Source organism: Poecilia reticulata, linkage group LG15 (assembly GCF_000633615.1).
Source record: "Poecilia reticulata strain Guanapo linkage group LG15, Guppy_female_1.0+MT, whole genome shotgun sequence".
Taxonomy (NCBI): domain Eukaryota; kingdom Metazoa; phylum Chordata; class Actinopteri; order Cyprinodontiformes; family Poeciliidae; genus Poecilia; species Poecilia reticulata.
In genome coordinates, this window is record NC_024345.1 from 10,815,231 (window position 1) to 10,839,616 (window position 24,386).

Sequence of the window (24,386 nt, forward strand, 5' to 3'; positions counted from 1 at the left end):
AGCTCAGAGGATGAAACAGACCACCCGCGGAGGGTGAGAAGGGAATTTTTATATATAATTTTTTTTTTTATTATTATTATTGAAAACAGCTTTTACCTGAATGTAAATTCAATACGTCATAAAATAAAAATCTCAGACAACCATTTACTGTGCCGGGCAAACGTTCTGGCACCCCCAGGTAAAGGTGTAAAAAAATATATAAATAAAAATCTTTTTTTAAAAGGGTATTTTATTGCAGATTCATAATCACACACTGACATTTTTTTTTAAATCGAACTTTAAGTTCATACTTCTCTAAATTTGTTTTGTAATAAGCAAAACTGTGTAATAGTTTTGGCGAGTCGCCTTTTTACCAAATGCTTTTCACTCTTACTGCACAAACTTTTTGGATGTTTCCTTTTACTTGAGTACAAATATGTTGAAGTAGTGCTACTTTTACTAGAGTACAATCTTTGGCTACTCCTCTCTGCAAGTAGTAGTAGTAGTACATTGCCTATGGCTTCCCAGCCTGCATCTTCTTTGAAATATTTTAGATTTGCTCTATGAAAAAACAATGTTAATAGCTGGATTTTCCAAGAATAGTGTATTCTGACTTCACGAATACTGAGCTGTGAGTTGTTGGGATTCCACTTCCTATAGTAGTTGACCCCCCAATATGGAGCTTATTGAACTCCACATGTTTAAGTTTGAGAGGGCAAAACGTTGCATCACTCTCAAACTAGTTGACACGTAGATGTCGTCATGTGATTGCTATGGAAACGTGGTGACCCCAGGATATGACTCCTGAGCCCTGGAGAATTATTTTTACCTCCCTAACCATCCTCTTCACTGTACGATGTGGGAAGATAAATATGGGCCTTTGTTTCACTTTGTGGCCGGTGACTAAAAGAAATGGGCCTCTGCGTCACGTCATGTTTATAGCCCAAGGCAACAATTCGGCGAGTACCATTTAGAAGTCCCTAAACATGCCGAAGAAAAGAAGCATAAGATGTATGAAAAATTATATTGCCTTTCTCAATTCTCAATTTGCTAGGGCAACCAATCATTTTTTGCAAGCAGTAACAATCTTACAACAAAATTTTTAACATCTTTTATTGCCCATAAGCATCTGTGAACTCGGATTACAGGTTGGGTTCTTTAACGTTTTCGTGGTGATATTACTTTACTTCAGTAACAATATTTGAAGCCATTTTGACTTTTTTTCTTATTTTTTTTTACAACATCCTTGATCCTGTATGGTGTACCCAAAGTCTTGATAATGACCCTGGGAAGTAAAAGAGGAAAACTGGTTTTCATGAGAAAGTAAAATAAACGAAAGCATAAGTATGGAAACACATCCATCACTGCCCTCCACATTTGTGCATTGTTCTTGGTCTATTACCATCAACTTTGAGGTTTTAATGTGGGTTCTTTTCGGGGGTGGGAGGATTGAACTGATGCTGCGCTGTCCCTTTAAGAACCCGGCTCTTAGCTGAGACATCAGTCACGTCGAGGCGAGATCACACAGACCTCAGCCGAGTCCATCCCTGGCTGTGTTGACTGCCCTCGGTTGGAGAATGGGTGTTCCTTATGGATGAGGTTGTTTTCATCTGCAGATTCTCCCACCATTTGTCGCCTATGCATTTGCGCAGAGGAGGGCTTGGCTTCATCTTTTGAGATGCTGCCAGTTGCATTCAGTTTAATTCATACAATAATCATTAAAATTACAGAGCTCTGTTTTTTTTATTTTTTTTATATGTATATATTTAGAGTTTCCTGCCCCCTTTCTAATTGCCCTCTTCATAGAGATGCTTGTGTTGCCCTACGCTCTCCACAGGGGGTACCAGCCTCCAGTCTCCTCCATTCCCAAACAGCCTTGTACAAACAAACTCCGCTCAATTTAAACCCACTTGGAGACAATTCAGAGAATCCTACTCCTCACAATCAATCACGCCGTGTTGAGGCGTTTTATGACGCTGATTTACGGCGGTGCTGTTTATTGGAGTCTCACTGTTGGCCACAGACAACTGACTCTAACAGAGCTCTGTTGTTCAGTAGGGAGGTTTTTATGTTTTTTTTTTACTTAAATTGTTATTTCAGCCAATGAAACAAAGAGAGATCCATGAATTCATTAATTAGGAAATCACACAAGGTCGTGGCACAGATTATTAATGACGGTAATTTGGTATCGTGCTTAAAGCATCTAAAAGTTCTCATGAGCACTTAGTGGTTAAATACAAAGAAAGGGATAAACGTGCTGCATTAGCCTCCACAAATCCCTTCCATCGCCCCGTTATTTTCCCCTCCTAATAGTTTGGTTTATCCATAAAGTTTTCGTTAATGCCATGTGTGATTAATTAATGAGGAAGCAATAAAACGAAAACAAAATTAAACAAATAAATGGCTTGGAAACTACTGCAGCATGTGTGGACAGCAAGTAAAGCACACACAGGCTTCGGGCCTTTTTATGTTCCATTACTGAGATTTTACTTTTAAATTATTTAAAAGTAGACTACTAACATCCATGCTAGTAAACACATACATGCACACACACACACACACGCGCGATTCCACACGCTCTGGTGGTCTAACGCAGGCATTTGCAAACTCTCTGCAGGAGAGCAAAAGATGAATATGTGGACAGAGAGACAATGAGGCCTTATCTGTCAGGACTTAAAGATTGAGACATTCATTTTGCATCAGTTCCAGTGGCGCCCAAAGGCAACTCTCTTTAATCTTGGCAACAATTTATTAGTAATGTATGTTTATCTTGTTGTGTTTTGTTTCCTTTAACAGTGTATCATAAACTATTAAAATTAAAACACATTTCTAAATTTAAAATAAAGAAAATACTTTTTTTCTATTCTGTTGCATATGTTTTGCCATCCCCAAAATTAGATGGGGCCCATACCTTGTTTGGCAGTTTTTGATATGGGTCCTATGGCTCTCCCCCAGGGGTGTCATACTGTTAGGGGATGTCAAAAGCTCTCTCAGTTGTGTCTGAACAACATTTCAGTTTTTCAGCACCCTGTTTTTTTTTTTTGTTTTTTTTTTGTCACTGCTGGGTTAAAAAAAAAAATAATTCACCTTAGTCTAACTTCCAGAGCAATATGTGTGATTAATGATATTTTATTTTTAATGTTGATGAATTGCTCAGCTCCAGCCTCCAGATGTCACCCCCTTAGCATGACACTGCCATCATCATGCTTCACAGCAGAGGTGGGAGGTTGCCTTGGATCTCACCTCCAACATTTCTGGTATGATTTCATCAGATCAGAAAAGTTGTTCTTCTGATCTTTTTGGCCAGAGTAGGTAGGCAAAAAATGCAAGTGCCTGCATCTCCTTCTCTTTCTTTCCCTCCCTCTCTCTCTCTCTGTGTGTGTGTGTGCGTGTGTGTGTGTGTGTGTGTGTGTGTGTGTGTGTGTGTGTGTGTGTGTGTGTGTGTGTGTGTGTGTGATGTTTTTCTTTCACTCTCTCTCTTTTGTCACGTTGTCCTCGGTCTTTTCCTGGAGCACCGGCACTCTGCTTTCCCTTTCAGTGCGCCCCGTGAACGCACCACTTTCCATGCCTTTTCCCACTGACTGGAAAGTTGCGTGTGTGATGCGGTGCCAGTAAAAACGTGCGCAGAGATTGGCTGCGCAGAGGTTCTGTTAAATGCCTCTCCAGCTGCAATGACTCCCCCCCTCTCAGCACAGAGCTCTCCCATCCTATAGCCCTACAAAGCCGGGACCGAACTTTTCTTTCTCTATGAACTTCGTGCTTCACTTTTAAAACTTCTTTCTCTACCTCTCACTTAACTCTCTCCTTTTTCATTTGTTATATATATATTTTTCTTTTCTTTTGGACAATGTTTCGGTCCTTCTTGTTGTGCGTGGCCGCAGCGTCGTTGCAGGCAGATGCGCAGATAACCAGCCGCTATGTTGTCGGATGCCCCTCCGTGTGCGACAAATCCATGTGTCCCCGTCTGCCTGCGGACTGCCCGGCGGGACAAGCCCTCGACGTCTGCCAGTGCTGCACGGTGTGCGCGTCCGGCGAGGGGGAGGCGTGCGGCGGCGGCGGCAAACTCGGCGACCCGACGTGCGGAGACGGGCTGGAGTGCTCCGTGTCCGGCGGGGTGGCGTACAGCGTGACGGTGCGGAGGAGAAGCAAGGGCGGGATCTGCGCGTGCAAGACCACGGAGCCGGTGTGCGGGAGCGACGGGGTGTCTTACCGGAGTATCTGCGAGCTGAAGAGGGTGAGCCGGCGGGCGCAGAAGCTGCAGCAGCCACCTGTTCTCTTCATTCAGCGGGGAGCCTGCGGGAAAGGTGAGTCTGTGTTTGCGGTTGAGAGGATTTTTGTCGTTGCTCCGGTGATGAGAGTTCAGGTTTGATCATTTTTGATGTTTATGTCTCACACTTATTAAAAACCCACGTTGAGTTTTTGTTTTTCAGACAATCTTCTTTTGTGTTGCACTGAATAAATGTTTTGATATGGGTGACACAATCACCCAGAAGGCTTTTGACTTGGCAGATGTCCAGCAGATGGTCATCATAGACACCTTTTACAGGACACAAAAGGTCACTGCTAACTGTTCACAGGGGTCTGTATTTAACCATAGTAATATAAAGTTGAGTGGAAGGATGAACTGTGGTAGAAAGACATGTAGAGGTAACACGGATTCAAGAGACTGGGGGAGGGAAATTCACAACATGAGAACCTTACCTGGAGTCGGAGCTTCATCAGCCAACCCACACATGCTGCATCTCCGATGTTAATAAGCCTCTCGTGAACCTGAGGTAACATCAAAGGTGTTTTTTCTCAATGGTTCGAAGTTTTATTTTCAAATGAAAGTAAGTTTTACATTTCATTGGAATATCAGGTTCCCATGTTGTGGAAATCCTAGAGAATCTGCCTGCTGAGGTGGATCATGGTCATGGAGATGAACTGAGTCCAACCTTCTAAGTTGTTTTTTTTTTTTTTGCCATTATCTTGCCGGTACAGTCTTCTACCAAGAAGTTTCAGGGTGTTTTATGTTTCCTTCTGCTGGCAAGGCTTATGGAGTTGTTCATTTTTATTTCCCTCTCTGGACTTACAGCCAAATGTACCAATACCTGGTATTATATCACTATGCTTCAATAGTCAGCAAACTGGTTTGACCTAAACCTCATGTCCGTGCAAGTATTGAGTGCTGACACTTATGCAAAGGAAACATTTGTTTTACTGATCTTGTCATAAGGTACAACTGGTTGTTTGTTTATTTTTTTTTTAGCTTTTTTTCCCAGAAAAAATAACACAAATAAACTACTGAAAGCATATGTAATGAATGCATATTAACACAAGCTTCACCTTTTGAGTAGAATGACTCAAACAAATGAACTTTTCGATGACGTTCTAATTGACTGACATCCATTCATGCTGTACCTCTGCAGTCTTCCCTACCAGGTGTTCGCCCTGACCCTTCAGTTCTCACTGGACTGACCTGACGTTTTCTGACAGGTCTCAAGTTTACACAGATGTTGTAGCTCAGAGCAGCGCACAATATCCGTGTGTCTTGGACAACAAAAGCCACCATTCAACCGGCTGTTCCCTCTTGTTCCCAACAGAATCGTCCTCGTTCTGAGGACTGTCTTCGCTTTTGCCTGACTGGATGAAGTCATGCGCTGCGCCACTGATGTAAAGCTTGATGCGTACCCAGTAAGGTCACTTTATGAGCACGATTGCCGTGATTTCTTGCAGGCCAATCTCCTGGCCTGTGTGATTTAGTTGATTAGAAAGGAATTCTTAAGGGTGGATAAAAATAAAATCGGAACGATACTGACGTGATTGTTGTAAAGCTCGCCGTTTCCCGACAGATCTGTGCTTTGTCAAAGCATTTCACTCTAATCAGAGCACTTCAATAAACTGACATCATTCTCCTGGAGCAATTCAATCCATCTAAGAAAAACAAGCGTGTTATTCATCATCATCATCATCATTATCAATGTGGTATGTGTCTATCTTAAAACATGACTTGAAACACTCAGGAAGGAGGAGTGATCACACACATTCAAGGCTGCAGGTGTTAAATATACTGTACGTCGCCTTTGGTTTCGGTGTGTATTTATCCTGCATACTGCTTTTGGAAGTGGGCACTTAAAAACATATCAATGAAACACTTCAGCACCTGCTGCCTCAAAGGCCTGAAACCTCAATCAGTGCTTTTGGAAACTTATAACCCCCCGCCAGAATCAAACCTCCAATTGCTTCCTCCTTCTCGTTTTGCTCTCTCTCTCTCCCTGTCTCTCCCTCCCAGTCTGTTTCTTTTGTCACTCGTAAATCACACACTAGTTGTCACGTGGAGGAATTCCTGGACCTGACTCAAAGCCACAAGTCCTCCTCTGTCGAGGACAGCTTAAAACAGGCAGGAGATTCAAGAGGAAAACACCAAATTAGCAGCCCACACATTTAAAGGAAAGGTTTTTATTTGTGCATCTTAAAAAAAAAAAAACGTGAAGGCGCAGTTTAAGGACAGACTGCATCACCGCATTGGGCTGTCAGTTTTAGTAGCAACTTAAAGGGTTAGTGTAAGTCATTCCCAGGCAGCTAACCATGTCTGAAACAGACTGCGGTGGTGAGTTCTCACTAAATCCCATCCAGGGAAAAAAACTTTTCTTTTTCTTCAGAAAAAGCAAGTCATATTTCCAGTGCTAATGTCCGAACTTTGCAACAATGCTGCCTTAAACGCACTCCGTTTCATAGTATTTCTAGCATTGGTTGTGCTGGAGGCGGCACATTACAGAAACTCAACCCCTCTCTGAGGACACTGACCGTACCCCTGCAAAACCTGGCCCCACATTAAGAAAACATGTGCAAGTACAGTAACAGTTGCATGATCTCAACTCTGCGTCTGAACAGTAATGACCTCGATTAAACAAGTACTTTGTTTTGGCAATGAGAACTAGGTCACAATATTGCCTCGACGCTTTTGGATTCAGTAGATAAATATCCTTTTTTTTTTTAGGCTGTTGGAGATGAGTCTAGAAGAATTTTATACCTGCAGCATCTAGATGTCCATGAGTCTTCCGGTTTATCTCTGAACTGCATGTCAAGTCTTGAGGAGCGGCTGAGCAGTTAAAAAATACGTGTGTAATTGTGTGAGCATTCTGACTTTGATTGCAGTGCTATGACGATAATAATAACGTAGACGCTTTAAGCAAACGAAAAAAACCCAACAAAGTAGTTTCTGGCAGACGATCCACCAGACTATTCCCACCTTCTTTCCCAGCTGATGTTGCAGGGCTCACTCTGTGACTCTGGCTACTCAGATTTGCTGAATGTGCACATTTTTTCCTGAACTTGTCTTAGCTTTGCAGAATATTAGAGCGTCGTTCTCTGACTTCTGTCTGTAACGTTAGGACGGTCTGTCTCGGCTCCTGTTTTTGTGTTCTACTCATATGTTTTCTTACTTGCTTCTATAGTGTCTCTCCTGCTGCTTTGCCAATGTCTGTTTGCTTAAACCCATATTTAGCTGCATACAGATACAAAGAAGACAATTTGGGTGTCTTCTTTGTATGTAGCAGTTTTATTGTACCAAAATTTGAACAAAGTTTACAAGTTGAATTGTTCAAGACAATACCCAATCTGCCCCATCTGGAATGTGTTAAAAAAAAAGTTCACTAAGGACGGACTGTGTGTCATTTCAACAGATTGCATGGTTGCATGTTGTGGAGCAGGAAACATAAGCCATTAGCGACAACATCAGTTTTTCTTTCTTTCTCAAACTGGTGGTCCGCGGGCGCCCCCTGGTGGTACTGCATGTAAACAACCGTTTATTAGACGTGACGCGAGCTCAAAGTGCGACGCTCCAGTTAGCTCACCAAAGGATTGTGTTTAGAAATAACAATGGACGAGTGCCTTGGAAAGGACAGAGCCACTAAAAATAAAGCCTGAAGATATCAGTGGAAAGTTTCAGAGGGTGAGTTGAAAAACTTTTGTTTTTGAACTCCACAATACATAGCATGTAGCAAGTCTGTGGCTGTGCTGAGTGTGATATGACAGACTAACTGCATGTAATTAGCACCTAAAATAAAATTATTTTATGTTGGGCTATTAACCAGCTGAAAGAAAATGTTTGTTTTTGACAACGTAACTCTATTCTATTTTTCTCTTATATATTTTTTTGATTTTCATGCGTTTTCTATCATTGGATAGCTTAGAATCTATATTTTCAGAATCTAAATAATTTTAAAAAACCGCGAGACGTGTTAAGGGTTTTGTTGTGGCCAGTGTCACATTTGCAAAACACCGCCACTCTTCACATTTGGAGTAACAGAGACAACGAGTTAAAAGACTTGATATCTTCAGTATTAAGATATTGTGTGTTAATGTGGGGGCAGTTTCAAGCTAGGTGGTCTGTGAGTGTTTGTTAAATGGGTCTTCAGGCTGAAAAAGTTTAAGAAGCACTGATCTAAGCTGATCAGCAGACTTCCAGAAGTCTGATGTTTTCATATGCGCCTCTCTTTGCATACTATAAAATGATCCAATAAACCCAATGAGCAGCTAGTCACACTTGTTCAATCCCCTGTCTCTTTATTCATGACTATGCCAAGACTACACTTTGACAATGTGAGAAATTTGTTTTCTATCTAAACCACCTTTATGTGTGCGCTTCTCGCCATCCTAAATCCCATTAGTAGTCCATCACATGCTGCTCTGTGTACAAGGAGCCTGAACATGCCATGTTTTTTATTTTCTTCTTTCGTTTTGAGAGCATGGACTGTTTCAGCTGCTTGATGAGATCATTTTGGCACCGACGGCGCCAAGAATTACAAAAAAAAAGGCTTCTTAGCCCTCAGCTATGAGCATGATGAGGTTGCAGCATTGACATGACACCAGCTTGGCCAGACCTCTTTCTAATTCTGAAATGACAGAGTCCACAGGTGTTTCACGCCACACATCACAGATAAGCTGGCACTCCTTCTGCCTGAAGATATGGCCCAAATTCTCTGCGTAAATTGATGAAGTAATTGAGCCGTTTTGATCATTCAATCAATAAGAGGTGGAGGGTAACCGATCTTCAGAGCTGGAAATGGACACCTTTGCTCTATCAGCTGCTGGTCTCATCTTATAGTCACTGTTGGTTATCTGTAGATCCCCAAAGATATCTTACCTTTCTTTTCTTTTTCTTTCAAAAGTCTTATTGTATACTTGCTCTGTGGATAAAGAAAACACAAAAAGAACCAAAGAAACCAACTAGATGAAGAAAAACAGACCAAGGTAAAGAAAGGTTATATAACCTATCAGTAAACCACAGGAAGAGTTGTTTTGGATGCCGGACACATGGGTGCCAAGACCCACTGACCTATGGAGTAATGAGCCCAGACTCATTGTAACCCAGTTCGATAATCCTGATACTTGAGGAGCAGCCTTGAAATCTTGCCAGCGTTCTTTTTAAAATCAACTACTTGGAGCTGGATGATTCATAATGATGATCTGTTTTCCCGTAACCAGATGATTGTTGGTATTTTAGCTCTTTTATTCCCTCAATCAAAGAGAGATGAGACGACCTCCAAGCCAGGTTTTCGTAAATGTATGTTTTTCTTTTTGGCATAAATATTGCACTTCCAATTTTCATGTTCCGTACCCAGAGTTGATGGTTTTGAACTTGATAACCTTTGACAATTTGTTCTTACTTTTCAAAATGGTTGACTGCATTTTATATAAATAACAGCATGATGGAGAAAATCACATTTTGCATTAGATTTCCAGTTTGTGCTCAGTTTGCATGAAATAGAAGGTAAAAGCAAATTGTCATCAAGGTACATTCATTGACCCATTTGTCAAAAACAATTTTAGTACATCAGCAGCATCCATCATAGCTTACCCTGGATTTTGTGTGTTTGTTTTGTTGTTGTATCTCAGATGTGTTTTCTCATGTTGTAGTGAATTTTGCTGCTCATGTTCAGTTTTTGGCATGTCAGTGCGGAGTGTTTACTTCTCCAGGTCAGCTGCTGCCCTTCCGTCTGACATTTCAGCGTTTTGTTTGTGCATGTGTGTTGCCTGCCGTCAGAACTCGTGCCCTTTAATTTAACTGGTGATTTGTTAAAATTGACCTGGAAGGTGAGAATGAACGGCCGTCTGATTCAGTGTTTACTCTGTCATGGACTGGCAGCCTGTGGCCTGCCTTTCTCCTTTGAGCGCCAGCTGGTAACCCCCTCCATCCCCCGCAAAAATAATTAAACTAATTATGTTTTTCACCGCGATCAAAAAAACCAAAATGTCTGAGTTAACATGTTGGGACTTTATTTTGACTGTCATACCACTACTTAAGTACAAATAGGCAAGCAGAAGAGTGCAGGTGGAACCAATTAGGAAGAGGCAGGAAGTTTTGAACGGTTTTCAAAACAAAACCAAAAAAAAAATCATGACGTTGAACCAAAACCAAGTGAAATGTTCTGGTGAACGGCACGGAATGGTGTGCAGATCTGAGAGTCGTTTTGGGTTTGTTTGCATGAATAAGCTAAAAGAGCTAAACTGGTTCTTCATGTGGATGAAGAAGCTGCTCCTCTGTGTTAAGTGCCAGTAAAACACTGGGTGAACTTGGGAAAACAAGCCGAGACCTTGAACTGGGACCTTTTTGTGGTGTAGTATGCACCAGTGGGTGGTGTAACGGATAGACCCAGCTGTGAGAATAGTGAGCCCTCCGTTTGCTAAACATTGCAAACAAAAAAAACGCAAGCAAAACAAAAAAAAAACAACTTGGATGTTTATATTAAAAAAATTTCGTAAATGTGTCTTAATGCTTTCCTGACTTTTAACACCTTCACCAACTCCAGAAACAATCTTCCACCCATCTGATTGTTGTTAGTGGACACTTAACTTTATTTGACTCTTTTATTAGCAGTCACCAAATGTCTCCATATGTCTCCATATGACTTTCATATGGGGGACGGGGGTGAGTCTTTTCTCACAACAAGTCAGAGCAGATAAGGGTATTATTCAATCTGAGTCATGTCTGTGTGTCTGCAAAGCCTCGCGCACCGTTTCCTTTACTTCACTTTATGTCTGAATCTGTACGGTACTGAGGGCCTCCAGCCATCTCTCACATTAGAGACAATTAGCCATCCATCCATTTTCTCTCACCCTTGTCCCTCAGTGGGGTCGGGAGGGTTGCTGGTGTCCATCTCCAGCTAACGTTCCGGGCGAGAGGCGGGGTCACCCTGGACAGGTCGCTAGTCTGTCGCAGGGCAACACAGAGACACACAGGACAAACAACCATGCACACACACTCTCACACCTAGGGACAATTTAAACCCACGCATGCGCAGGGAGAACATGCAAACTCCATGCAGAAAGAGAAGACCCCAGGGCGGGAATTGAACCCAGAACCTTCTTGCTGCAAGGCAACAGCTCTACCAACTGCGCCACTGTGCAGCCAGAGACAAATAGCATATTTTTTTTTTCTTTTTTTAAACCTGTGGTAACTTTTAGACTGTCTGTGTGACTGAGATGAGCCTGAAATTGACTTTAGCTGCAACTGCTGATCGTTTGGAGTATGTCTCTACATCATTGGTCATCTAAGGAAAGACATTTTAGCCAATTCTTATTTGGAAAACAGCTCAAACTCAGTCCAGTGAGCATTTAGTGCATCTATTAATGTAAAACTTTGTTCTGTCCACAGCTTAGAAAGTTGACTGCGGTCTGGATGTTGACTGGATGATTCAGATACTTTGAATATGCTTCAATCTAAGCCATTCTATTGGCCTTTATTCATCTAAAATCATCCACCCATCAACGTTTCTATTTGATTTGGTGTTTCTGATTAAGTAAATCTTTCTCACAGCACGACCTCGCTGCCACCGTATTTCATTGTGGGGACTGTGTGTTCAAGGTGATTTTCTGACACATTGCATTTTTGCGCATAGTACAAATGTTCCAGAGCACCGTCTGTATCCGTGTGACATTTTCTTCTGCTAAATCTAAGAACGTCTTCATAGACTATATTTATAATAACACGTTGAAGTGGAAGGAACTGGGAGTCTTTTACTGGGGGTTATAAAAACGAGATGAGTTCCGACCAATAGGGCTTCTCGTGCCTTCCAAGGCGACCACACACCTCCCAGGTCTGAAGCGAGGAGGGGGAGAATGACTCCAGTCTTTCCATTACCTTCCTTTAATGTAGCGGTGAGAAGCAGCCCGGCGTTTATCACAATTAATACTCTATTTATAGTTCGGAAAGGAAAAAAATGTAAAAAAAAGTTGAGGTTTTAAAGAAAGCCATTTCTGTTTGTAGAAAGTGTAAACGGGCCATTCTAGTTCAAATGAAGAATATGGAGTTCACCTTCTGAAATTCATGCTTCCCTCAGGACGCGTCTTTCGTACTCTGTCGACCCCCTTGACTTTGTCATTGCGTCACATGGTGCTTTACATTTCTGTTTCTGCATGAAATGTCTTAAAGCTTCAATAAATTGTAAGGAGATGTGCTTCCTGACAGCCGGGAAGGATTCGGGGATCATGTGAAGACACCGTTGTCCCCCCCCCCCTGTGGGTTGATAAATGTTTTCGTTCTGTATAATTTAGTGGCATTCCTTTTCGCCAAGACGGTTTGCATTCCGAGCCAGCGCTGGCGTAACTGCACCTCGAGCAAAAAGTGTCCTCGTTTCTTAAGCTCAATTAATGATATCCCAGGGCTCACGGGTGCCTTTGACTTTTCCTCTCAGAACATCATGACTGAAAATTGGCCTCATGAGAGAAACAAGAAAAAAAGAATGGTTCCAACTACGTGTCATGAAAAAAAAGGGGAGGGGGATTTAGGAACAAAAGGATGAAAAGCTCAGAGGAAACGATGAGTTTTGTTTAAACTTTCATCTCGGAGGGGGTTAATTACCAGGTCAGAATTTCCTAACCAGCCTAAAGCTGGATACGTGATCCAGTTCATTCCAAAGCAGTCATTTCTTATGTTTATAACCAAACATTGGAAATGAGCATGAATGCCAGAGCTGACCTAGACAGTATGACCCTCAGAAGTGTCATCTCTTTTTTTTTCCCGCCCTGTGTTTTGGTAAAACCTTTTTTCTTTTCAAGTGTGAGTTTTCTATTCTCACACGACTCTTACATCATGCACTATATTTGGTGAATGGATTGTTTATTTTGCCAGTCTGACATCTTTTGTGTGTGTGTGTGTGTGTGTGTGTGTGTGTGCGTGCGGGTGTGTGTGTGTGTGTGTGCGCAGCTCAGGACAATCCAGACAGCCCGAGGCACAAATACAACTTCATCGCCGACGTGGTGGAGAAAATCGCTCCCTCTGTGGTTCACATTGAACTTTTCCGCAAGTATGTTCAAGCTGTTCATCTGAACGTGTGTTTCTGTGAGTGTGGGAAAGTGCCGCATTTCCTTTCGTTTCTCCAGATTTTGCCTGTCTGTTTCATCTCAAAAGTTTTCTGTCAAAGTTGCCTGCAAAGTGTTTCAATGAGACCTCGTCTGTCAGACGCCTTCTTATTCCCACTGGCGTACCTTTGCGTTACCTAACGTTTAGTTATTGATATACAGAAATGCATCTAGAGACTGACTGATGACCAGAGCTGAAGAAGTTTAGCAGAGCTTCACTGTTTGAAAACATAGTTATAATCAAAATAGTAATGCTTGCAAAATCACAATCGTAAATTGTTACTGGCATGCAATATTTGACACATTTATGTTTGAAACTCTGCCAATAATATAGATTTGGTTGGGTTTATGTTGTTTTTTATTTCCTATCATGATATGTCTGGGTCTCAGAGTTAAGGGGGGAAGCAACGTTTAGGAAACTTGCTCTTTTTCATCACAACACCTCCACAAAGTTCTATCAGGTTGCTCTGGAAATTATCCACTTCTGTATGGATTTAGTTCTGAGGGGAAAAAAAAGAGTCAAAATTGACCATTTTTGAAATGAGCGAGGTGAGTAAGACTCCATATGTAAACTGTATCTTAAATAATATATCAAGAATGCTTGAAAAACTGTTCAGCATGTTGCTTCCTGTAGTTCTCAGAGACAGACTGGAATCAGCTAGAAGCATTGGACATTGGAAATCAGACACAAATCTCTTTTCTTCTTATTTTACATTGAGTACAGAAAAAACACTCCTGAACTGATGCGTTTTATTTGTTGTTCTGCAAGTGAAGAGTTTTTCTTCCCCTTCTGTCTTCCTCTGTCCCTCTCCAGGATGACTTACTCCAAGCGGGAGGTCGCTGTGGCCAGTGGCTCCGGTTTCGTCGTGTCAGAAGACGGCCAGATTGTGACCAATGCCCACGTCGTGGCCAATAAACACAGAGTGAAAGTGGAGCTCAAGAGCGGCGCCTCCTACGACGCCAAAATCAAAGACGTGGACGAGAAGTCAGACATAGCCCTCATCAAGATTGATGTACCGGTCAGTGCAAGTCTTACACAGAAGGAGGGTGGAGAGAGAGAGAGAGAGAGGCATGCTGTTATGACTCAGCCTTAATGGAAGGTTTTTGCTTATATATGTTTTGGTTTCGTTTTGGTCAATTTGAGCAGAAATCTCCTCGAGGAGATCTGGTGAAAAATGTGCGTCTTCACTAAGTAGATACAGAGGGATTGCTCAGGATTGTTGAAATTACGTTTTGTTAAAACGTAAAAATTTAAGATCCCTGGACTTGAGGTATATATAAAAATGCCGTAAATCTTACCGATCATTCAAGGTGCAAGAGATGCAAAGTGAGAATGCAGATGCAGCCTGACCAAGTTCAGATCCCGTCTGTGCTCAGAGTCGAGCTGCAAAAACAACACAGATATGGACCGGCTCATCTCACGAGAAACGGGTGGAGACTATCGCTTAACACTGACTGAAAGGGTTTGTGTAAAAAGAAAAGACTACACTTTCACCACAGTCCATCTGTTTGTCGCATTTTCTCTCCCTCTCTCCGCATGTCCCCCCGTCTCCGTCTTTATTTTGCCGTCTGCTGGACAAGAGGAATCCATGTTGGACGTTAATCATAGTCAGTCCTGTGAAGGAATGCGGGGCAGAGAGCCCAGGCCTATTGACTGAGACGTAGCGGGGGGATGAGTGCATTATGAGGCTCGCTCTCATAGCTGGATGACACGGCTGAAAGGATGTTCACGACAGGAACACAATGCGTTTTACACGAGGTCTTAAGTGATGCTGAGCAATTTTCGCTTTTTTTAAAGCCAACAGTGTGGGCAAAGGCTGCAGAAAAACATCGCAGTGGCAGGCGCTTTGTGTTTGTTCATTGTTTGATAAAAGCTGATGCATCCGTTGATGACAGGCTGTTCCTGGTTCTGGGGGCTTCCCAGCCTGCTTACCCCACATCTTCATGTGTGCTGACTCAGCAGTGACAAATACTCTTAGACACGGTGACATGATTGCGTTAATGCAGGAGTCCCTGTTTGTACGATGCATGCAAAAACATTTTCCAGAATACCAAAGGTAGAAGCGCTTAGTTTTTGTTAGTTAAGTTAATTATCCTTTGAATCAGCAGCTTACAAAGAAAAAAGTAAAGCACTATCACATATATAAATGTTTTCAAGGTGCTGGCATGACTAAAACAAGCTTCTGAGGGCTTCATTTTTTCCAGAGCTGTATAGCATATTAAAATGAGACCTTGCCGAGAAGACATGTTGCTGCAAGCTACCACATTAACATCAAAATATTAGCCTGCAATTCTGCTCAATTCTTATCTCCTTTCTGTTCTCCACATGGGATTTCTCCTATTGAGCTTGATTTCTTCTGTTGATCATCATCCGGAACAATCAGCAAACAGAAGGAAGAGTTGTGAAGGATGACATAGATTTCCTGCGCTGCTTTAGATTTGTACTTTGCCACTGCTGTAGTTTTAGCATGGGCAGTGGAAGAAGTGAACAAAGCAGTTCAGTCCTTGTTGGCCACGCATCCAAATAACGAGTAATTAAAGTCGCCGCTTGAGGAATGCTTGAGATATTTTATTGCTTTCACAAATTGTCGTCCAGCTCGGCATTTCTCCCTTTGAAGCAGAGGATTGTTTTTACAATTTCCGGTAAGCTTCATAGTGTCGAATTACCCACATCGCCGGCAAACGTTGGGTAAAGTTCACGTCTCCCGAAAGCAAACGTTTCTCAATAGCTGAGGAGCTAGAACCTTCTGTCCAAATCCGTGCAGAGCAAGAAACTGGTTTTTACCAGGCCATCAAAAATATATTGACAAAATAAAACATTCGAGAGTCAACATAATACAGCCTTATTAAATGACAGGACATGGAGTTCCTCCAGGTGGATTAGATGCTATTGCTTTCTAGAAACCAGCTATCAGCTTCATCCAGGTGGAAAGAATCGCCAGTGTTGGCGCACAACGTTGCTGGTCGCTCTGAGACCGTAAAGCTTTCAGATGAGTGGCAGTCTCTTTTCTTCTTTCTTACTTACTTGCTTTATCTTGCTGAGAGATCAAAGAATGTTATATTAATATCACATTAAGAGAGAAAAAAAAGCTTAGAGTGATTTATTGTGGTACATACAAAATGTATTTTGCAGAATCTGACATTTTTTATCTAGTAGGCTATAAACAAGGGCTTATTTATAGCTACCATACCCTTGATGTAGGAAATGATTTCACCCTCATATGATTTCTTCTGTATTTAAAGTGTTAGTCATTGTGTGAAGTCTGCGTGGGTCGTAAACACGCAGACGGTCTCACAAGACCTGTGGTGTCTGTGAGAAGACCACATGATTTAGACATGAATAGCATTTCTACTAATCTGGGAAGAAAAACTTGTGATTGATATTTGGAGCAAGTGAAAGTTAATACCTGGAAAAAATTAGAGAATGGCTTGATTATAATAAGAGGGAAGGGGGGCCAGCAAAGCTATCATTAACATTAAAAGGGTAAACGGTCTCACCCAAACTAGACCTGACGTGTTGCAGTGTTTTTATTCAAGTAAAGACCTGGGAGTATTTACTTCTTTTAAGTAACTTCAGCTTTGGGCTGTAAACGCGGAAACAGTAAGACGTTTTCCTCAACTTCTCAAATTTGCGTCTTCATTAGAAGCATCTGACACAGTTAAGCTACTGACAGCCAAGTCGGGTTTAGTTTGTTTATGAAAGAAAAATCGAGGAGCCATACGTTTTTTTGTTTTTTTTTTCATAAAAGGTTGAGACGCATCGCAAAAAAAAAAACTTACTCTGATTTTTTTTTTACTTATGTGAATGAAAAGTTTGTTCCAAAAATATTTGTGAAAAGAATTCTTGTAAAAATGCTAGTACTTGAGATTCTGCAGTATACCAAAGTACAAAAGTAGAAAACTATTTTCACCTTTTATGATACATTTTGACAATCCTGCAAAGCAAAACAAAAAAGTTCTTGGTGCACAAAGTGGAAGAGTTCTCTTTTTTTTTGCTCACAACTTGCTCCAAAAAAATACACATTTACTCGTGTGTTTTTTTTTTTTTGTTCTTTTTTCAATTTGACCAAAAATTCTTGAACGCCAGAACTTTGTGTTCTCCATCTGGGATTTGGCCCAAAATGTACTGAAGAGTTCTCTTAAACACTGTCGTTAATGGGAATGCCTCCCAGTTTGTTCCATCATCATCCTCAACGTTTCCCCATTAACTGTCTTTCATTTGCGCTGCTGTTAATATTTTTCTACACATCACAGATCGTGGTTCCACTGGATGCAATTCAGTTTCTCTTTTAATTGTGACTTTTGCACCATGACATTATTGATGCATGTAGGAGAAACAAGCCCAATTTGACAATGCGAAGAGTAGAACGCTATAATATTTTGTTTTAAATGTTAGAGGAGTAAAAATAATAAGTTGTCTGAGAATAAGATGCTTTAGTAATGTACAGATACCTTAAATGATTAAAACTTAAGTAAAACTGCAAAGTGGTTGTACTTTGTTGCTTCCCACCTCTAGAAAATAACTCTGTTAATGACACAGACAAACACTTTTTAAAAAAATAAGCTGTAAAAAGACACAAATATGGCCATCAGAAAGACAATAAATGTAACAGTGAAGCAATACATTGTCCAGTTAAATTAGCTTTTTGTCCAAACATCTAAATGAAAACTTTCCCACAGTTTGGGTTCCAAAACAGATAAATAGTAATCCACAGAATGATGTGAAACAAGGAGCAACAGAGAAGACCTTTGTTATGTTTGCTACTTCAGTTTGAAGAGGCTGGACAAAGTTTATCATAATGTAGTTGAAGGAATCCAGACGCTAATCTCTATTCTCAGTGGTAAGACTTAGAAAATTTCACAGACATCAAGCTGAATTTCTGAATGAGTTGGCTGGCCTGAGACTTGTCTGTATAAAGAAAGCAGAATGAGTCTAAATATTCACCCCTGTGGCATCCCGCATGTCAGACACAGAAAACAAGTTGTCAGATAAAACCTTCATAAGAAAGAGATGATCATCCAATACTTGAATATCTTCTAATAATGGCTAAAAGATGTATTTGTCATGATTAAAATTTTGTAGAATCTTAGTGACCCTGAGAAATACTTTATTAAAGTTGATAAAGTTAAAAAGAAGGTATCTATAGCTTGTTGCATGCTTTTAAGTCCGGTCCCATGTTGGATCAGTCAAATACAGATGGATGTTTCAAAGTGTCATCTGAAGACGTTCACTCTGAAGTATCTGGTTTTGAGAATTATGCTTCATTTAGTTTTGACCTTTTGGCCACAGTTCTCCATGCTGCTGTTGATTTTCCATTCTCACTCTCACGCTTTGCTTTTCTGGGCAAAAAACACAGAAACTCGAGGTCTGGTGTAAAATGCAGCCTTTTCTCAATGTTATCGTTCTATTTAAAAAAAAAAGAAGAAGAAGGAACTGTAAATCATTCCTAAGGGAATATTCTCCAGCTTGAGTCATGATCATAAATTAGATTTTTTATGACTTCTGATTGGTGGTCAGAGAAATGATGGAACGCATTTTAATCTGTGAAGATGACTGATGCTGTGAAATTTATGGAAACCGAGAGAAAAACTGGCAGATAAGTAAAAGCAGCTCTCGCTAAGAGCAATTTATCTGATTTATGTTTCTTTTTTGGCCTTTTCTGTTAGAACTTTCATAACAACGGACCGCTTTGTCCAACAACTGCAAAAGGAAAGCTGCAAAACGGAGCACCGAAGAACTCAGTTTTCTTCATCTATTGTTCTTCACTCCTAATTCTAGCTCTCACACTTTGTTTTTGATTTACAAAAGAAAAAAAGCTATTTGCTGTCAACATCAGGACTCGGCAGGCAGCCAAAGATAAATCAATAAAACCATACATCACTTTACGAGTGAGACGCTTTAACGTTTCCTCTGACGGGAATCAGTTTTCCTCCCCACTTTTTCTCTTTGCATTTCTAAATGAAATCGGAGTTTATTGGTAGCAGATCTTAGTCTGTTCTTGGGGTTGTGGTCTACCCCTCAACTCTGGGGAATGCATTAGTCAGTGTACGGCAGCTGGAAATTCAGAAGAGAAGGGAAGAGGGGAAGTGCTGCGCTCACTTGTTCCTGTGGAGAGGGTTTTCTTTGAGGGGTTTGGGGGGGGGGAGCATGGAAAACAGGAAAAAAAGAGGCAACCCTGTGGACGGAAAGTAGATCCATACATCTGAAAGGATCGGTAAGCTGATGGGTCGACTGCAGCTGTGTGTGATTGCAGAAAAATGAAGACGCCAGTAATGGACAATCAACTTTGGTGCACTCTACATAACAAAGGTTATGAGCAGTCAGTGTGTTACAGGCAGTAAACGGACAAATCAGGAGGATTTAGTGAACCCATTCAGCGGTGAATTTCCTCCATCTAACTGATTTCATTGCCGTTTAAACTCCTGTTAGGTTTTCTTTTTCTTTTTTTTTACACCTCTTGACTTTTGCACAAGGGAGTCTGTTTGTACCGTCGTCATTTATCTCAGCAAAGCGACATCCAGGCGGACGTGTGTCTGTGCACGCACAAGGCTGGGAAACACTTTCTGTCACAAATCTGCTGAATCCCACAGACTCCCCAAAAAAATAGTAAATGAGAGAATGTGCTTATGTGGAGAAAAGAGCATCTACGACGCTGAACACACTGTTCGCCGTGGAGTCTCCATAAAACACTGCCAGACGCTATCTGCATACCGACCAGTTAGTTTTCTGTTTTACGGTCGGGAAGGTGAACGTGGAGTTTTCGACTCTCCACTCGGATGCTAACTGGAACCATGTGTCTTGGTGAGACGAGGGGGAAAAAAAAGTATCTTTCTAAGCCATAAGCAAACCCCAACACTGTGGGTTTGGTGAGAAAACAAAGGATCAATATAAGCAAAAGCACATCATGCCCACTATTAAAAACAATAAAGGATATGAGGGGCTTTATGTTTTTAATGCTCCCGCCATCAAACAATGCCGATAAAGTGATTTGATGTGGTGATTTTTAACAGTGCTGCACAATAAAGTTGAATTTTTTGAACGGAGTTTATGGACGTGCATTTTCAAAAATTAACGCTCCACCTGTCAAGAAGACATTGTGACAATATTTTTTTTTTTTAAAAGACATAATTCCAGCTTCTGTCTCTAGGCATTGGTAGTAGTAAATGAGTTAATAACCTCAAGATTTACTCTAAAAATCAGGCAAGAAAAAATAAAGTCCTCGTACCCCTCTGAAATAATCGCACTGTTTGTATTTCCCATCGCTACACCACTAAAGAGTCTCAAACCATTCTCCCTGGGAAATTTTCCTGGTTCTGGTTTGGATGGGCCGTCTCTTGGAATATGCACAGTGTGCCTTTGTGTCTGTGTTTATGTGCAGAGAGGAAGGAGGGGAGAAGTGTCCCGTTGCAGCTATTTTCTTTTATGTATATCTGTCTTTTTTATCAGCAACGCCGAGGTAAACGTTTCCGCTTTCAGATGTCGTTTCATCTGTTGGCCTTTGATGATCAGCAGCGACAAACAAATTCAGTCTTTTTATGCGTTCGTGGCTGCTGGCAGCAAGGAGATGAGTTCTTCAGAGACACTGCAGGTCGTCCTTCACTAAAGAGGCATTCAATCTTTGTCCTCCTCTCCAGATTCATCTTTTCCTCTTCAGCTGAAACGGTTCCCATGCTCACAGATGCAATTAGTTGGGGAAATATCCAAGAGAAATGAAGGCGCGCATAAACGCGGGCGCACGCACAAATTTTTGCTGCTTGGTCTTTGTACACTTTGTCTTGGCCTACTTTCTGGCTTTTCCAGAACTGATTTCCAGGCATGTTGGATGGAGCGCAGCGCTGCCCGAAGCGCTCTCAGCTTACTGGTCAATGACGTCACTTTTAGACACTCCACAGCCATTTAAAACTAAACGGGCTGTGAGTTACTTTAGCTTTTCAACTAGATGAACGAACCCTTGGTGCGTCCTCAGACGTTAAGGCTAGAACAGTAAACTGCCCATTATGTCTTTACATTTTCCTTCAAAGGAGCCAGACATTTTTGTAATCTTTTGAAGTGGTCTTAGTTGGTCGTTCTTTAGGCTGTTTGAACATTTTTACGCGCTTCTCTTTCCATGTTGGGTGCTTTTCCACTCATTTTCAGCCTAGGTCTTGTACCTGTTTACCTGACTGGAAAATGGGTGGATTCAATCATGGCTTAGAGCAATGGTTCCCAAACTTTTTCTCCTGGGCCCCCCCTATGGATTACAAATATCTGTCTGGTTGAACGACGTGCGTGTGTGGAGTGGTGGGGGGGGGGCGCGTGTGTATGTGGGGTGGAGGGGAGAAGAGGATTCTTAGAGACTCCCTGTCTCTAACGTTTTTGGGGGGCAAAATGAATGTACGTAGCTGAACATAGACAACAACATCGGTAACCTACAGGCTACTTGTTAAGCTTAAGGTGATGTATTGATATTAGCTAGTCATCTTTTAGCTAACACTACCTGCATCCAACAGCTTTACTCAGCTCAGTCTGTTTGGGGGAAAAACTGTGAAAAGTTCTTGGTGTTTTGCTGGTTTGCTGCCATGATTCTAACAAACCTGCGTAGCTCTGCACAGCAGCAGCAGGTCTCCTTCGCTGCCGCACAGGTGTAAACAAAGCGCGAGTGTCGTAGCGCTCATGTTGCGTTTAAAGGCGGCTAGGAAAAACAGGTTACCACATGTTAACAACGGATTAAACAGTTTTAACTGCTGATAATAGTGACAGAGGACACAGATATGGGAAGTGTAGTCCCTATTCCTACGTCAAATTGACATAAGAATAACAGAGAGTTGGCCATTCTAAGGTAAAAACCCGACCTGTGTTCATGGTTTTTTTCATCCAGACGGCTTCCCGCCCCCCCACCCCTCCCCATAGGGGGCGCGCCCCACAGTTTGGGAACCTCTGTTTTAGGGGATTAAAAAACTATTAGTGGCAAATAAATATAATCTTTTAAGGATGCCTTTTAGGGGAAAAACCCACATACACTAAATGCAGAACCGGAGAGAGGCATCATCCTCCTTTTGTGTGCCACGTTTTTAGCTAAGAGCTCGTTTGGAATCAAGTTTTTGGCCTTAAAGCAACATTTTCTGTCGGATAAACTGAGGTTTTCTTTCATATGTTTCATAAATTCAGCTAAGGAAATATTAATACATCGTGACAGGTTGAAAGGGGACAACACTGGTTCTGGATATACCCAAATTTTATAACCATGTTACCAGTTTGCATCCATTAACAAACTAAACTTAGCACAGAAAGGAAGAAAATTTGTATTTAGTGCATTATTTCTTTGTAAAAGCGCTTCTGGCCAAAGAGCCAGGTTCCACTGGAAAACGTGTTTATTTGTCTTTACCTTATGCTACATTTGTAAAAGAAAGACATATATGAGTTGAACAGCAAACGTAAGTTGTGCCCATGGAAAACTTGCCATGGGCACTATTCTATTGGCTCTTGCTTAGTGTTTGATGTTTTTGAAGGATGACAGGTCAGAGGCCTGTATCAAACCAAAATAGCTACAAGCAGCCATTTGATAGTAGATACTCTTTAATTAGAGTCACATTGCTTCATTTCCTTAGGACAGGATAAATAAATAAAAAGATTCTTGGACTCAGGAGGTCAAACCAGGTACAAAACGTCCCCAAGGCACGGTTGATACCAAACTGCTTTTCATTCCCCATTTCTTTAGGATACTTTATAGGATCTAAACTGTGAGAAAACTGCAATAAAAGTTCTAAATTGCGAAGAGGCAAAGGAGAGAAGCCCAACAAAATGCTTAAACGTATAATTGAAAACTTTTTCCCGATTTTCTACGATGTCTGTTGTGTAGGCATGTGAGTGGTTCTCTAGAATGCGTCAGCCATAGTGATGCTTTTAGAAAAGATCAGCGCACATAACTTATTTCATGCATTTTATTACCTATTTATGGTGGTTTTGTTTTGTTTTATGGAGATGCAGTACAGATGTGCAGACGTTCATTAAGTGAAATTTAAAGACTGTTTATGAGGAAACCCTCAAATGGCCATGTAGCAATCCTTTAATCGGCGAAAAATTTGCTGAAGATGAATAAGAACAAAAGTCCGAAAGCTTTCACATGTCAGAAGGTTGATGTTTGTCCCTCTGAGCAGCAGTGACCATACACTGTTTATTTTCTTTCCTGAAATCAAAGTCTCCTCAAGAACCTTTTCTCAAGCATTGCTTGTGCCCAAGCTTAAGCAAACACAACCACAGAGTTGTCATAAAACTGAAATCAAAAGCTCCTAAAGTCCTTTCTTGTTTTTTTAAACCTCTCTTGTTCCCAAACTCAAGCAGACGTAACCACAGAGCTGTCATAAAACCGAACAACAATGTTCAACGGTGTTAAACGGTTTTGAGGTTCAGCTAAATAACATCAGCCCCTCCCTCCCTCCCCCCAGCTCCCTTGAGCACGAAGAGCCGCATGTTGCTTTTTAATTTACCTATTCGGTCCGTTTTCTCCTGACTTCATATCCTGTTTGGGTCCCACAGCTGAAAGCGTTACAACCTGAGGTCACCGGCTCTCACAGACGAAGCAGTTTCAGAAACATGTAAATAAAGCACGTAAGAGAGAAATGGACCACATTCGCTGTCTCCCTGAGGAAAACAAACACTTCGGCCGTCATCTCCTCTCGTTATTGTGATCTGTGCAGCTCGAGATCTCTGCGGCGCCTGGCCAGAAACGAGACACCCCTCACTCCCCTTTGGGCTTTGGCTGCAGAGCTACACCCTTGCAAGAAACCCGGACATGTGTTTGCTCTTAGAAGAACCGAGAACTTCCTCAGCAACATATGGAAACCATAGCGGTTTCCGCACTGGTGTCGGCAAGGATATGGTTTCACCCAATGCAAAGCCAGCGACTTCTCTGTGTAGCAAGAAAAAAAACAAAAAACAAAAACCTTTAGGGTTGACTTAGTTGATGCCTTAGTTCTTCTTCGTGTAAGGACTACGCTTTGTCTAGTAACTGTACTAAACTTGCACAAACAAGCGTGCATTCAAACAAATGTGAGCCATAAAGACATCACAAGACAAATGCACG

At 41.5% G+C, this 24,386-nt stretch overlaps 1 protein-coding gene across 1 annotated transcript in view; it reads left to right on the plus strand.

Annotated features, from left to right (window-relative positions):
* Positions 1 to 3,544: 3,544 nt before the first annotated feature.
* The window catches only part of LOC103476703 (serine protease HTRA1A-like), a 28,101-nt gene continuing 7,259 nt past the window's right edge, over positions 3,545 to 24,386 (plus strand). The window contains exons 1-3 of the mRNA XM_008429210.2: positions 3,545 to 4,283; positions 13,169 to 13,268; positions 14,138 to 14,342. Of these exons, the coding sequence (XP_008427432.1) occupies positions 3,827 to 4,283; positions 13,169 to 13,268; positions 14,138 to 14,342 (762 nt within the window). The 5' untranslated portion in view covers positions 3,545 to 3,826. The remainder of the gene's footprint in view (positions 4,284 to 13,168; positions 13,269 to 14,137; positions 14,343 to 24,386) is intronic.